Here is a 13,904-nt window from a genome sequence, read left to right as displayed (position 1 = left end):
TTAAAAAAGGAAATACATAACAATAGATGCAGGTGGAGGTGAACACGCCTCGCCTCTGTGCACAACTATAGCAAAAAATAAAGCTACACTACAAAACAAATATCAGCCAGAATTGTCAGAAAATCAAGCAGTATGGAAGTCCAACAGCCAAGGAGTTAAAGAAGCCTCATTCATCCAGAAGCATAGGAGGGGCGGAGATGCGCAGAGGCGTGGAGACGTGGAGTGGTGCAGGGAGGTGCAGAGATGGGAACGGGGGTCCCACATCCACATGGGTGGATAAAAATGGGAGGAACACCGCCGGAGTGAGGGGTCCCAGCACCAGGAAGATAAGTCCCTGTAACTTCTGGCTGTAAAAACCAGTGAGGGTTGGGGCAGTGGAAGAAACCGTGTCCTCTTAAAGGGCCTCCAACACACTTAAGATTCCTATAGACACACTTAAGATTCCCCCTGCCCCACACTCTGGGATGCAGCACCAGGGCAACAGTGGGGAGGGCACCAGTGGCATCTGGGGAGAAAGTGAAGTGCAAGTGGGGAGACAGCTTCCTCCCGAGGAAAACTCCAGAGGCCAGGCGGTGGCATTGTCCCCTCTGTAAGCCCTCCTCCACACGGAGCCACAGAGAGGTGACATGGATTGTCCCATCCTGGCAATATCCTAAGGCTCTGCCCCATACAACTTGACAGGTGCACTAGGACAGGGAGTCAAAGCAGCTCCACCTCATTGACAGAAACAAACAGGGAGCCTGCCAAAATGTGCAGACAAAGAAATATGGCCCAAATGAAAGAACAGAAAGAAAACTGCAGAAAACGAACTAAATGAAATGGAGATAAGCAACCAGTCATATGTACAGTTCAAAACAACAGGCATCAGAAACTCATTGGGTACTTCAGTGCCATAAAAAGATCCAAGCAGAAATGAAGGTTGCATTAAGTGAAATAAAGAAAAATCTACAGGGAACCAATAGTGGACAGGATAAAGCCAAGAATCAAATCAACGATTTGGAACACAAAGGGGGAAAAAGCATTCAATCAGAATAGCAAGGAGAAAAAAGAATTAAAACAAACAAACAAAAAAAAAACACACACACAAAAAAACAAGGAGAGCCTCAGGAACCTCTGGGATATCTTTAAACAACCAACATCCAAATCATAGGGGTGCCAGAAGGAGAAAAGGAACAGCAAGAAACTGAAAGCTTATTTGAGCCCTGGCTGGTGTGGCTCAGTGGATTGAGTGCCGGCCTGCGAACCAGAGGGTCACCAGTTCAATTCCCAGTAATGGCACATGCCTGGGTTGTAGACTAGGAACCCAGTTGGGGGGGGTGCACAAGAAGCAACCACACATTGATGTTTCTCTCCCTCTCTGTTTCCCTCCCTTCCTCTCCCTAAAAGTAAATGAATACAATATTTTTTTTAAAAAAAGAAAACTTATTTGAGAAAATAATGAAAGAAACTGCCCTAATTTGGTGAGTGAAATTGACATGCAAGTCCAGGAAGCACAGAGCGTCCCAAACAACATGGACCCAAAGAGGACCACACCAAGACACATCATAATTAAAAATGCCAAAGGTTAAAAAGAAAGAATCTTAAAAGCAGCAAGAGAAAAGCAGACAGTGACCTACAAAGGAGTTCCCATAAGACTCAGGTGCTTTCTCAAAAGAAACCTTGCAGGCTAGAAGGGACTGGCAAGAAGTATTCAAAGTGATGAAAGGCAAGGACCTACGCCCAAGATTACTCTAGCTAGCAACGCTATCATTTAGAATGGAAGGGCAAATAAAGTGCTTCCCAGACAAGGTTAAGTTCAAGGAGTTCATCATCATGAAGCCCTTATTATATGAAGCGTTAAAGAGACTTACGTAAGAAAAAGAAGATCAACAGGATAAACATTAAAATGGCAATAAATTCACAACTATCAATAATTGAATCTAAATAACACACAAGCAAACAAGCAGAACAGAGACAGAATCATAGATATGGAGATCATTTGGAGGGCTATCACTTGGGAGGGGGAAGGAGGAAAATGGGGGGAAAGTGCAGGAATTCAGAAGCCCAAATTCATAGGTACAAAATAGATGAGGGGGGGGGGTGTTAAGAACTGTGTAAAAATGGAGTAGTCAAAGAACTTATATGCATGACCCATGGACATGAACTAAGAGGGGGTTTGCTGGAGGGAATGGGGGTATTGGATGGAGGGGGGGAAAGGAGTAGAAATTAGGTTAACTATAATAGCATAATCAATAGAATATCTTTTTAAAAAAGAAAAAAGGCAAAACTACGTGACAATAGATTTTGAAAGTCATCATCGTACAACTATCAAAAAATATTTAATTCAGACATGACTCATGAATGGATGCTAAAACCATTGGATAAAACTTGGGGAACAGTTCTAGAGAAACCGTTTCAGTCTCAAAATATCGCTTGTAGAATCTTACTAATTACAAGAGTGGGAAGGTTGACTTTCAAGGGAAAACATATGGGCTTAATCAAATGATCAACATTCACATGCACAATAACAAGACAAATTAATATCACATGTCTTTTGGTGAAATGCACCAAGAGAGATACATCATTAGTTCCCTGGTGTCCCTTCCAAAAATGTGCCACTTAGAGGTAGGCTATGTATGTGTGGGGACAGGGGGTATATGGGAAATCTCTGCACTTTGTCCTCCATTTTGCAGTGAACCTAAAACAGCTCTAAAACAAACTAAAGTCTTAGTAAAATGAAAATGCAAGGTTGAAGATCATTAGTAATTTTGAGCCCTGGCTGGTGTGGCTCAGTGGATTGAGGGCTGGCCTGTGAACCAAAGGGCCACCAGCTCGATTCCCAGTCAGGGCACATGCCTGGGTTGTGCCCCCGGTGCACAGTAGGGGGCGTGCGAGAGGCAACCACACAGTGATGTTTCTCTCCCTCTCTTTGTCCCTCCCTTCCCCCTGTCTAAAAATAAATGAATGAAAATCTTGATTTACTTTTTAAGTAACTTTACCTTCAGTTTTCTTAATTTGAAAGAGTGATAACATTTACTAAGCACCTTTTAATGTACATTTGTGGCAGTCAGTTTTTTAATTTGAAAATTAAGAAAAAGTTTTTAGTTTTATTAAGACATAATTGACAAAAACATTGTATTAGTTTAAGGTATACAACATAATGATTGATATAGGTATATGAGCATAAGTACTACAAGTTAACACCCATCACCTTCTATAGTTACCATTGTTTTTCTGGTGATGAGAACTTGTAAGATCTATGCCCTTAGCAACTTTCCAATAGACAATACAATGAAACTCTTAAAAAATAATTTAGGGATGGCAAGAGTAGTGCATTAAAACAAGTCGGGGGCTCTTCAGTGCATAGTTGCATGCCCATGAAGCCAGCCCCATTGCCCACTGGGTTCCTGAAAGTCACAGGGTGAAAAATAGAGAAGCTGAGTCATGTCCTCAGCAGAGCTCCAGGAGGCCGCCTACTCACTTCCGCCACCAGATCACAGCCACTGCCCTGGCTGTTGTGCTGTTGTCCAACTTTGCCTACAATTCTGTGGTTTTGTAAAGAAAGAAAGAAACAAACAAAAGACAGAAAGTTTTCAGTTTTATTAAGACATAATTGACAAAAACATTGTATTTTGTCAATACAATGGGAGGGGGGAGGGAGGGAGGAAAAGAATCAGACAAATCCCAATTTATGGACACATTACAAAATAAAGGGCCCATATTCTTTAAAACAATTCAATGAATCGGAGGCTAGGAAAGGCTGAGAAACTGTTCCAGATTAAAGGTGACTAAAAGCACGTGATATCGCAATGCCATATGTGATCTTGGATGGGACAATAAAGGTGATACAAAGGACAACAGGAAGACAATTGGCAAAATATGAGTATGGGATTTATATCTGGTAGTGTGTCATTGTGGAAATTTCTGAATTTTATAATTACACTGTAGTTATGGAAAAGAGTACCCTTATTCTTATGAAGGGAGGGGTTGGGAGCCAGGTGAGGGGGCTGCTGCATGTGTGAGACATTGTAGAAGGGTAAAAACTTGGAAATAACAGAGGACACAAATATACAGCCGACCTGATGCTGTTTTTTTTGTGTCCAGGATACCTTTATAATAGTCATCAAGAGCTGGACATGCATTACCTTCTTTAAAGCTTTCAAGAGCAATGATGGGAAGTACAGGTATTGACCTCACTTCACAGATGAGGAAACTGAGACGTAGAGAGAATTAATCCTTTCCCCAAGATGACACAGCTTATAAGTGGCAAAGTGTCTGTCCTATGATCCAGAGACCAGCTACCTCCCTCAGAAAAATCTACGTCATTTATTGCGTTTGCTAAGATGCTTTTGGCCTTACACAACACAACACTTTGATTCAAACTAACATAATCTTGTATACCAGGCATTCCAGTGGTAGGGTGAGGTCCAGGCAAGTTGGTTATAAAGTGCATCAGGAATGGTATCAAGGGCCCATGTCTCCTCTGTCTCCATGCTCTGCCATCCACAGTGGTAGCCTCCTCTTCAGGCTGGTCCCCAAGTGGCTGCCCCAGATCCAGCCTTCATATCCAAGCCAGGTAAGGTAATGTTCAGGCACAGAAAGAACCATGTCTTCCTGGTTCTCTTTTTCGTGGGGAAGGAAACTTTTCCAGCAGTAACCCCTCAAGGAGATACCACCCATCAGCACATTGGGCAGTGATGGGTCACACACTCATTCCTGAACTGTTCTGTGCCAGGTCTTAAGTTACACTTAAGTTAAAGTGACTGAGTGACAACATGGAAGGGTCAATGTCGTTGGGAGAAAACTTTAATGTTACTCAGAGTTCCCCTAGAAACAAGAGACACGGCTCACCATGCAGGACCACGCAAGGAACTCCAAGTTTTGGTCAGGAAGCAGAAGGAACAAGGAGAGAGGCTAGGCCAAAAGCCTTTATGGGGGTTTCTCGGGGAAAAGGTAAGGCAGGGTGAAGTGATGTGGACTCCGACCAGGGGTGTCCGCGGTGTTGTGGATGCAACCAACAAATTCACAGGGACTGCAGAAGTCCTGTGGAGAACGGGGACGGCATGGTCACTCTCTGAGTGAGGGAGTGCCCCGACCCCTGCATGGACAGGCTTTTCTTGTTTTTCTGAGAGCATCACATCAAGGAAGGTCCCCATTCATTATGCACAGAAAAGGATGCTGCTGTTTGCTTCTTACAGATAACAAAGAAAAGGATGTTACAAATGCAGGGGGAAGGGCGGTCAAACTGGTTACACTCCATCCTTGGGAGGATTAGCACAGACTTTAGGAAGTTACTTTAAAGATATGCAGTAAACATTTGCCGCCTCCCTTCGGGGTGAGAGAGTTTTAGCCAAAGCAAGCCTCAAAGCAGCCTAGGTACAATGCAGGCCTGGTTCCCCATGGGAGAACCTATCCATGGGCGTGGGTCCCGTGAGCTGCGGTGTGCCTGTTGGTTTTCCAAACCAGGGCTGAGCTCCGTTCGCCACTGCCACATGGACCGGCTCCCTATAGGAAAGTACACAGCTTGGGACTGGCTAGTTTGAATAGTTTCAGTGGGCTTTGTGTTATAGGGGTGGTCCTTACTTGCCTGACACCTGGCTCTGGGATTGATTAAGGCAGAGGGATATTGTCCTGGGGAACGAGGGTCAGGCATAGGCCCTGGATTGATCAGTTTGCATGTGAGAGGCAGCCAAATGGCTTTTTAAGATGTGGAAACATGGTAACGTCCACAAAACGTTTTAAATGTTATTCGAACATGCACTAGTCACTGACAATAAGAATGGCATTACCTTGACTTGCTTCAATGAATGACTCTGCAGTGACATGGACATGGGGGCATCAACCCCATTGTCCACTGCACAAAACAGGGCGCTAATGTGAGAAAATGTGTTGTGGCTATGTGTGCATATATGAAGGAGAGTTCATTTCTACAGTCAGGCTGACAACAGTAAAAACATTCGGTCGCATGTGGTAACACAGAAACGGATGAGGGTGGGGAGAGCTAACATCTGGTTCACATGTCGTTTAACGTGTCTGATGGCAGCAGGCCAAAAAGCTTAACCACTGAAAGTACAAAAATTCAACACCCCTAGGCCTATGTTTACTCGTCCCTTGAAAGTGCTTGGTCGAGTATTAGCCAGGTTGTATTCCAGGAGTGACCAACCGTCCTCTATCAGACTAATTCTATCTGTAGCTTTTTTGTTAAAGATTTTATTTATTTATGCTTTTAGAGAGGGGAAGGGAGGGAGAAAGAGAGGGAGAGAAACACCATTGTGTGGTTGCCTCTCGCACAACCCTACTGGGGACCTGGCCCACGACCCAGGCATGTGCTCTCACTGGAAATTGAACCTGAGACCCTTTGGTTCGCAGGCCGGTGCTCAATCCACTGAGCCACACCAGCCAGGGCTGTCTGTAGCTTTTATAATACCTTTAGTCAAAACTAGATGTTTTACAGATGGGGGAAGCAGTCTTATTCCTGAAAATAACTTTAGATATCTCTGCTCTGATATTGTAGCATAACCTTAGAGAGCAACCTAACTCCCCTTGTTTCTGAATTCTGGGTTATGACATCCCCCCTTGTCCCCCTTTGTCAACAGCACATCTGCCTCTTGGCCATTACTCCCTGGCTTCCACATTTATAAAATGCCAGTAATAGGAATCTTTTCCCTTAACCACACTACTCTAGATCTGAAATATCGGGGCTGGATGACATTGTAACATTGCACAGATTGTGGGAATATTGTAACCTTGTAAGGTATTGTTAAAAAAAGGGAAATTTTTCCACCTACCAATTAGTAGTTTAAAGATAGCTGATCTTCACAAGGCGAGTAAACCGAGGGCTTAACACACTTGCTGAAACTTCACTGCTGGGTAGTGATGGAATTCATTTTCTTTCTTGTTTTTATTGTTAACACTATTACAGATGTCCACATCTTCCCCCCTTTGTGCCCCTCTACACAGCCCACAGCCCCCTTGGCCTTCCCCACATTGTTGTCTGTATCCCTGGGATGCTCATATATGCACATGTGTTCTTTAGCTAATCCCTTCCAGTCCCCCCTACCCGCCCTCCCTCTGACATCTGTCAGTCTGTTTCATGCACCCGTGCCTCTACTTATTTTGTCCGTCAGCTAATTTTCTTCAGTGGATTCCACATATGAGTGGGATTGTTACAGAACAAACAAGGGGGGCCTGGGACGATATACTATTATTGAAAGAAGCCCCCAGGTCCGTTATGTCCGCCGCCAGAGGAAAGACGTCTCTCAATGCCAGAGATTTGTGAACAGGAAAGGAAATGTTTATTTAATGCTATACAAACTTAAAGTAGTGACCTAATGTCTTCATCAAAAATCCCAAAGTCCCTTAAAATACCCACAAACAGACACAGTCCTTCCTTCATTCCCCCTTTGCCCAGTCCAGAGTACCGTATCTCAGGAAAGGAAATAGAAGTCCATGGCTCAGGCAGTCCTCTGGTTATTCCCAGTTAATACTCCATCTCGACTGGGAGACCTCCCTGGGTTCCTGGCACCCTCAGCTGAGTCGCCGGGATCTCTGCTAAAACCAGGTGGTGGTTCCTCCTTCTAAAGCTGCGGGGGTGGGGGGGGTCCCCACTCTGGCAAAGGCACGTGGTCCTCTCTCAGGGCTGCGGGAAGGGAGAGTCCCCACTCTGTCCAGGCCGCGTGGTTCTCTCTCTCAGGACTGCGGGAAGGGAGAGTCCCCACTCTATCAAGGCCGCATGGTTCTCCCTCAATGGCTGCCGTGTCTGGGTTTAAATCCCCATGCCAATCTTCTTCTGCAGCCCCATTTCTGACTCCTCCTACACTTGGGCACACTTGCCCTCCATCTGCTGTCTTCTCCAGCTTTTCTGGTCGCCATCATGGGTCTGGGCAGGTGTCACCCCATGTCATGGAGCCAATCTTCTCCCAGCTCCCACGCAGGCGCTGTAACTCAGGGAAGCTGCCCCCCAGTCACATCTTGGGGGGAGATCCCTTTCCATCCCCCTGGCCTTGAGCCTGGCCATAGCTATTTAGCATATTTAAGCAACCAGCCAAAGGCTATAGGTATGTTAAATGACCACGCCATGGATTAGCTGCAAAGCTGCCCTGCATGTTCTTGCTCTGGGTGCCCCTTCCCCCCAACTCACACCTGTGGGGGAAGGGGTGAAGACACCTTAAAATCTCCTGGACACCTTGAGTTCTGGACCCCATTTCAAATGCTTATTTGGGATCCCCCCTCTTGGCTGCACCCTGTAACAGGATCATATGGCATTTGGAATTAGTTTTCAGTTCTGAGTCTGTTGGGCTTTATGCCATGATGTGTTTTATTGAAACCCATCAAAACTACTTGCCTTGTAATGGGAGTTGGTACCTTTTGACTTCCAGTTCTAAGATAAATAAGTGCTGGGAATGTAACGCACAACATGATGACTGTAGTTAACACTGCTGCATGGTACATTTGAAAGTGGCTAAGAATGTAACTCTTAAAAGTTCTCATCACAAGGAAAAAAGCAGTGACTGTAAGAGGTGATGGATGCTAACTCAACTTACCCGTAGTAATCATTTTGCAATATGTGTCTGTGAAGTCATTATTCTGTACACCCTACACTTATACCGTGTTTATGTCAACTACATCTTAACATAACTGGAAAAAACACTTGCCTTTTCCTTGCTGGCTTCTAGATTCTTCAGATCTACTAAATGATCACTGCTATGCTCAGGAAGTTAAGACACTTGACCAAGAGACAATTTCCAAAGGGATATTGCTGGAAGCCTCTTTGTATTTTCTTGGTTCCTTCCAGCAGCTGGACCCTAAAAATGAAAGCTTTTCCTGGCTGTAAGTGGTGCGAGGCTCAGAAGCAAGACTGTCACGCCCCAGTTCCCAGGCATCAGCTGTCTGGGGGAAGCGGTCACTCTAAGGGTTTGCCCCTGTATCAAAGACAGGGGAACTTCACCTTCCTTGCGTTGAAAACTAATTTATGCATTTGTCTTCTCTGGAAAGGGCCTCCAAAGTTGATCCTGACAACTTCTTGATTCAGAGGATAAGTCCTGACAGTAGACCTCAGGCCCGATGGTTTCAGCACATCTCTTCTGAGGTCTTCTCCAAAGCTGGGGTTCTGATAGTGACTGAGACAGACAAAAGTCATTCTGGAAAAATACTCTGGGACAATTCATTGTCTTTGTCCAAACCTATCACTCCTACTCTTTGGAAGGGAAAGGAATTGTCTTGCTTTGGGCTGAAGTAAGGGAGCTGGCACTGCATGAAGAGGAAGCAAGACCCACACAATCTGCAGCTGAGAAGGATGGAGAATGTCACGTAGCCTGTCACTCACTGCACACAGGCCCCACTGTACTTGGTGTGTGGGCTTCATTCTGATACTACCCGTAATAACAATATCCAAAGGTCATGTATGGTGGAATCTTGTCTACTACTTTCAGTAGCTTCCCTGTGCATACCTACACATGTATGCGTGCTTTTCTACTTGTCAAAATTTGTCCTATAAAGTACATTCTCGTTTGTATATTGATTCTGTCACTTGAAATGATGAGAGTTCCCAAATGCTTTAAACTTTAATATTTACAAGTTAAAAAGGATTAAATAATACCCTGGAATTTCAGCAAGGAAATACAGAACAATATTTATCTAACTGCAGATAAGGAAAGGCTTTCTAAGCACAGATGCAAAAACCGATATTTGGAAAATCTGATCCGGCTTCTTAAAAATGAACATATTGGCCCTGGCTGGCGGCGTGGCTCAGTGGATTGAGCATGGGCTGTGAACCAAGGGGTCGCTGGTTCCATTCCCATTCAGGGCACAGGCCTTGGTTGCAGGCCAGGTCTCCAGTAGGGGGGGGAGCTCAAGAGGCAACCACACATTGATGTGTTTCTCTCCTTCTCTTTCTCCTTCCCTTCCCCTCTCTCTAAAACTAAATACATGAAATCTTTCAAAAAATGAACATGTTTACAGACAAGAGCTCCATAAAAAGTAAATGGCAATTGAAAGTTGTTAAAAGATGCTTGTAGCAATCCACGAGGAGAAAACATATGTAAACCTTTCAGAAGTCTGCAAAGACTATAAAGATGTAGCTTACTGGAATGTTTTTTAAATCCCTCCCCGCACTTGTAGTAATCAAAGACAGATAAAATGAGATACCACTGTGCACCTTTTAAATTGCTACGAGTTGTGGGTAAATGATTGTATCCAGTACTGCGGACACCGCATTCCCTCATACGCTGGTACTGGGAGTGTGTGAATGTGTTGCAGTACTTAACCCTCGGATCCAAAAGACTTTGGTTCTGTCATTTCCCTCGTAGAGAAACATTCTCAGGGAAAACCTGCAGCTGGCGCTCAGGCAAGAGGCCAGGCTCCAAGGGGGACTGAAGGCAGGGGGCGGGGCCAAAGGGATTGAGGGGCGGGGCGAACGATGAAGAATGCCGGGCCTCCTCTGTGACGTGTGGGACTGTGTCATAGGGTCCCAGTGAGAATAGGGCCTAGGCGGAGGTGTCAGGACCCAGCAACGCCATGGCAACTAAGTCTCTTCAACAGTCTCCTTGGGGGCTCTAAGAGTCTTCATCTATGGGGTCCGTGGGCAGTCGGATCCTGACATGCAGAGAATCAGCCCTAGCTGATCCGCATCAGTCAGAAGCCCAAGCAGGCCCCAGCTATGTCACGGGCCACCGTAAACGCAAGCGGAGCAGGCCGTCCATGGGCCCAGAGTCTGAGGACAGCCCCAGGTCTCTAGATCTGGACCAGGAGCTACAGCACGCCGTCACACCAAACCATGGTAAGAAAGTTAAGATCGCATCTGAGTGTGCTTACCAAACTTTATTTTTGAGTGGGGAAACCAGTGACATTAAAGTCCGTGCTCTGGGGAAAGTATGGCGCTTACACAAAAAGTTTTTATGTCAGTCGGGCTACTTTGCTATGAGGTTTGGAGGTTCTTGGGAAGGCTCTCACGACGATATTATTGAGCTGCAGATTAATGACCAGAATATAGATGCGGAATCCCTACACTTTGTGCTAGGCTCGTTGTACAGGGACCAATATGTCATAAGGGAGCCCCTGCAAGTTCTAGGAGTTTTGGCAACAGCACACCTGCTTCAAGTAGAGGACTTAATTCGGCAATGTGAGCAGACCATGGAGGACACAATTGACGCGAAAACTGTTTGTGGCTATTACGCAGCAGCAGAAACCTATAGTTCGGATTCTGTGAAGACACGGTGCTTTGAATGGCTTCTCCACAATTTGATGACACATCCAAGTGTTGAGCTTTACAAAGGACTCAGAATAGATCTCATGAATCTGCTCATTGCTTCTTCTAATTTATTAGTAATGCAAAAGGAAATAGATGTGTACACCACACTTAAAGAGTGGATGTTCCTTCGTCTTAACCCAGCTTGGAAAGGATCCATAAGAGAGCTCGTAGTTCATGCGAACAACTGGTTTTCCAGGCACAGAGAATGTTCCGGCTGCATCGCCTTCCTTGAAACCAAACGAGGCAGAGCATTTCAGTCGGTTTTTAAAAACTTGAGGTTCCAGCATATCATCTGTGACCTGGCCTCCACAAGAGTTATTGAGCGAGATGCTGTGATACCTTCAGAATGGTTATCACACGTGTATAAACAGCAATGGTTTGCCTTGCTTAGAGCACAACAGTGCAGGGAAATTGGGCCCCGATACATCAATGGACAAGAACTTGAAGAATATAGCATGCGATGCGGTAAAATGATTGTCAGGGATGGAAAGTACTCCTGGAAGTGGTCAGGCTTCAATTTTGGCTTTCCTTTACATGTCATCTTCACCAGCCATTACGTCATTTTCAAGCAAAATACTCTCCCTCAGCCATGTGATGCCCCAGATTGTTCACGATCTCTAAGAAATGTTGCATTCCGACTAACTTTGGTACATTTCAATTCTAGTGGAAAGATAAGTTTCCACAAAACAACTGGATATAAAATCCTTACCTTTCAAAAGGACGAAGAACAAGTGGTAATGAAGCTGGATAGCAGAGCTCTGAGATTCCCTTTATACATATTCTGTAACTTCCTGTTTATATCCTTAGAAAACCCATGAAACTGGTCTTGCCAATTAGGATATATTAGCATTTTGAAAACTTCTGACGATTCACGTCATTTAGTGGCCCTCCTCTTAAACACAATAAAGATGACGAGTAACAGAAATGAAATCTTTCAAAATGGAAAAACTATCATAAATGACTATCTTCGTTTTGTTTCTATGGACTTAAGAATAAAACATTTCACTTCAAGAAAATACCTGTAAAACCAAATAGCGATTGCTGTTGGCATTTCTTGGTTTTCATTTGTCATAAACAGGCAGCTCCAAACAGAAATGAGACTACATGTCAAAGGAATCAAAATAAGTTAACTAGTTAGATAAATTTTACACTAACACTGAGACAAAATAAAGAATTCTCTTCCTTGCCAAAATTGTTGTGCAAATGTGGCTTTGACTGCGGCAATATTACACGAGAAGAGTCAATCATGCACAGTTTTAAATAGCCAGACCATCTCAGGTTTTATAACATTACGTACTTGCTATATAATGTAGTGCTGTTTTACAACTAATTTGCCACATGGCCCATTTACCCTAGGGTTTGGAGACCTTGTATTGTTGACTATTGATCTGGAAAAAAACTGTGTGTATCTTCCACACTTAAAGAGTGCAAAAATGGATTAAAGAATATATATATACACATTATATCATTATATAGTATCGATATTATGTATTATTATATGGTATATCAACATGTATATCAGAAAATGTGTATTATAAAATATATATAATTATATCACAACACATATAAATACATCATAGGGTTAGATGCAGTTTTATAGATGATATATGAATACATGTAAATAAATGTTTGTATTACTTGCAAAGACCAAAGGAAAATAAATTTTTAAATGGCTGAATAGGTACTGCAAACTAAAATCTAGTTCCATAAAAATGAGTTATTCCTACGGATACCCAGATATGAATAATTTCAAAGTATCTTTCTGTTTTATTTGTGCTTATATTTGGTTTACTTTTCATTTTGCCAGAGTTCGTTGTGCTTGACCGCAGAGGATTTAAGGTGGCATTTATTTCAAAATAGAAACCAATAGGATAAACAACATTACCCTTTTAAAATTATGTCTTCCAAACAGTCCCCGATGTAGGAAGAGAGGGTCGATCTATCCAGTAACTGGTAAAACTTTCAAAGATTTTAGAGCATCTCCAATGCTGCTTATGTTGGTTTCGATGACTGTCTCTTTCTAGGGACATGGATTTCAATTATATCACGCGTACTAACTGAGCACCAAGCATGCAGTCAAGAGCAATTTATTTCAATGTGCTTACCACAGCCATTTTTCCATCTTTATTTTCAAGGCCCTCGTGTTCTCAAAAACTGTAAGGATTTCACAATAACTTACATCATGATTATTTTTTAAAGATTTTATTTATTTATTTTTAGAGAGAAGGGAAAGGAGGGAGAAACAGAGGGAAAGAAACATCAACGTGCGGTTGCCTCTCGTGCGTCCCACACTGAGGACCTGGTCAGCAACCCAGGCGGGTGCCCTGACTGGGAATCGAACCAGGGACCCTTTGGTTCGCAGGCCAGCACTCAGTCCACTGAGCCACACCAGCCAGGGCTGCGTCAGGAATATTAATGACATATATTTGAAATGTGTTTGGATTGAAAAGGTAAATTTTACCTAACTTGTCTTCTTTTTCCATTTCTTTTTCAATTGTTTCTCTACTCCGGAGATTAAGGAGATGGTGTGGAATCTGCAAAATTTTGAGATATACGTATTTTACAGTCTCTCTAGGCAAATGAGTGCATCTGTCAGTCGATATCTCCTGAGGTTGAGGATTAACTTTTGGCATGCACAGAGTTCAATCTGTCCAGAAAACCAATCATGAGAAGTGGA

General features: G+C 43.7%; 1 protein-coding gene across 1 annotated transcript; it reads left to right on the top strand.

Moving 5' to 3' along the window:
* Positions 1–10,548: 10,548 nt before the first annotated feature.
* On the top strand, positions 10,549–12,045 carry LOC123815091 (germ cell-less protein-like 1). The gene has a single exon (XM_045833281.1). The coding sequence runs from the start codon at positions 10,549–10,551 to the stop codon at positions 12,043–12,045; it is 1,497 nt and encodes a 498-aa protein (XP_045689237.1).
* Positions 12,046–13,904: the final 1,859 nt, after the last annotated feature.

Source organism: Phyllostomus hastatus, unplaced genomic scaffold (assembly GCF_019186645.2).
Source record: "Phyllostomus hastatus isolate PE091 unplaced genomic scaffold, TTU_PhHast_1.1 phas_contig_10, whole genome shotgun sequence".
In the NCBI taxonomy this organism is placed as follows: domain Eukaryota; kingdom Metazoa; phylum Chordata; class Mammalia; order Chiroptera; family Phyllostomidae; genus Phyllostomus; species Phyllostomus hastatus.
The sequence above is the reverse complement of the archived record's forward strand: the minus strand, read 5'-3'. Positions and strand labels throughout refer to the sequence as shown.

Coding starts and splice junctions, on each gene's coding strand:
- LOC123815091 (XM_045833281.1), top strand. CDS start 10,549: ATGGGGTCCGTGGGCAGTCGGATCCTGACATGCAGAGAATCAGCCCTA.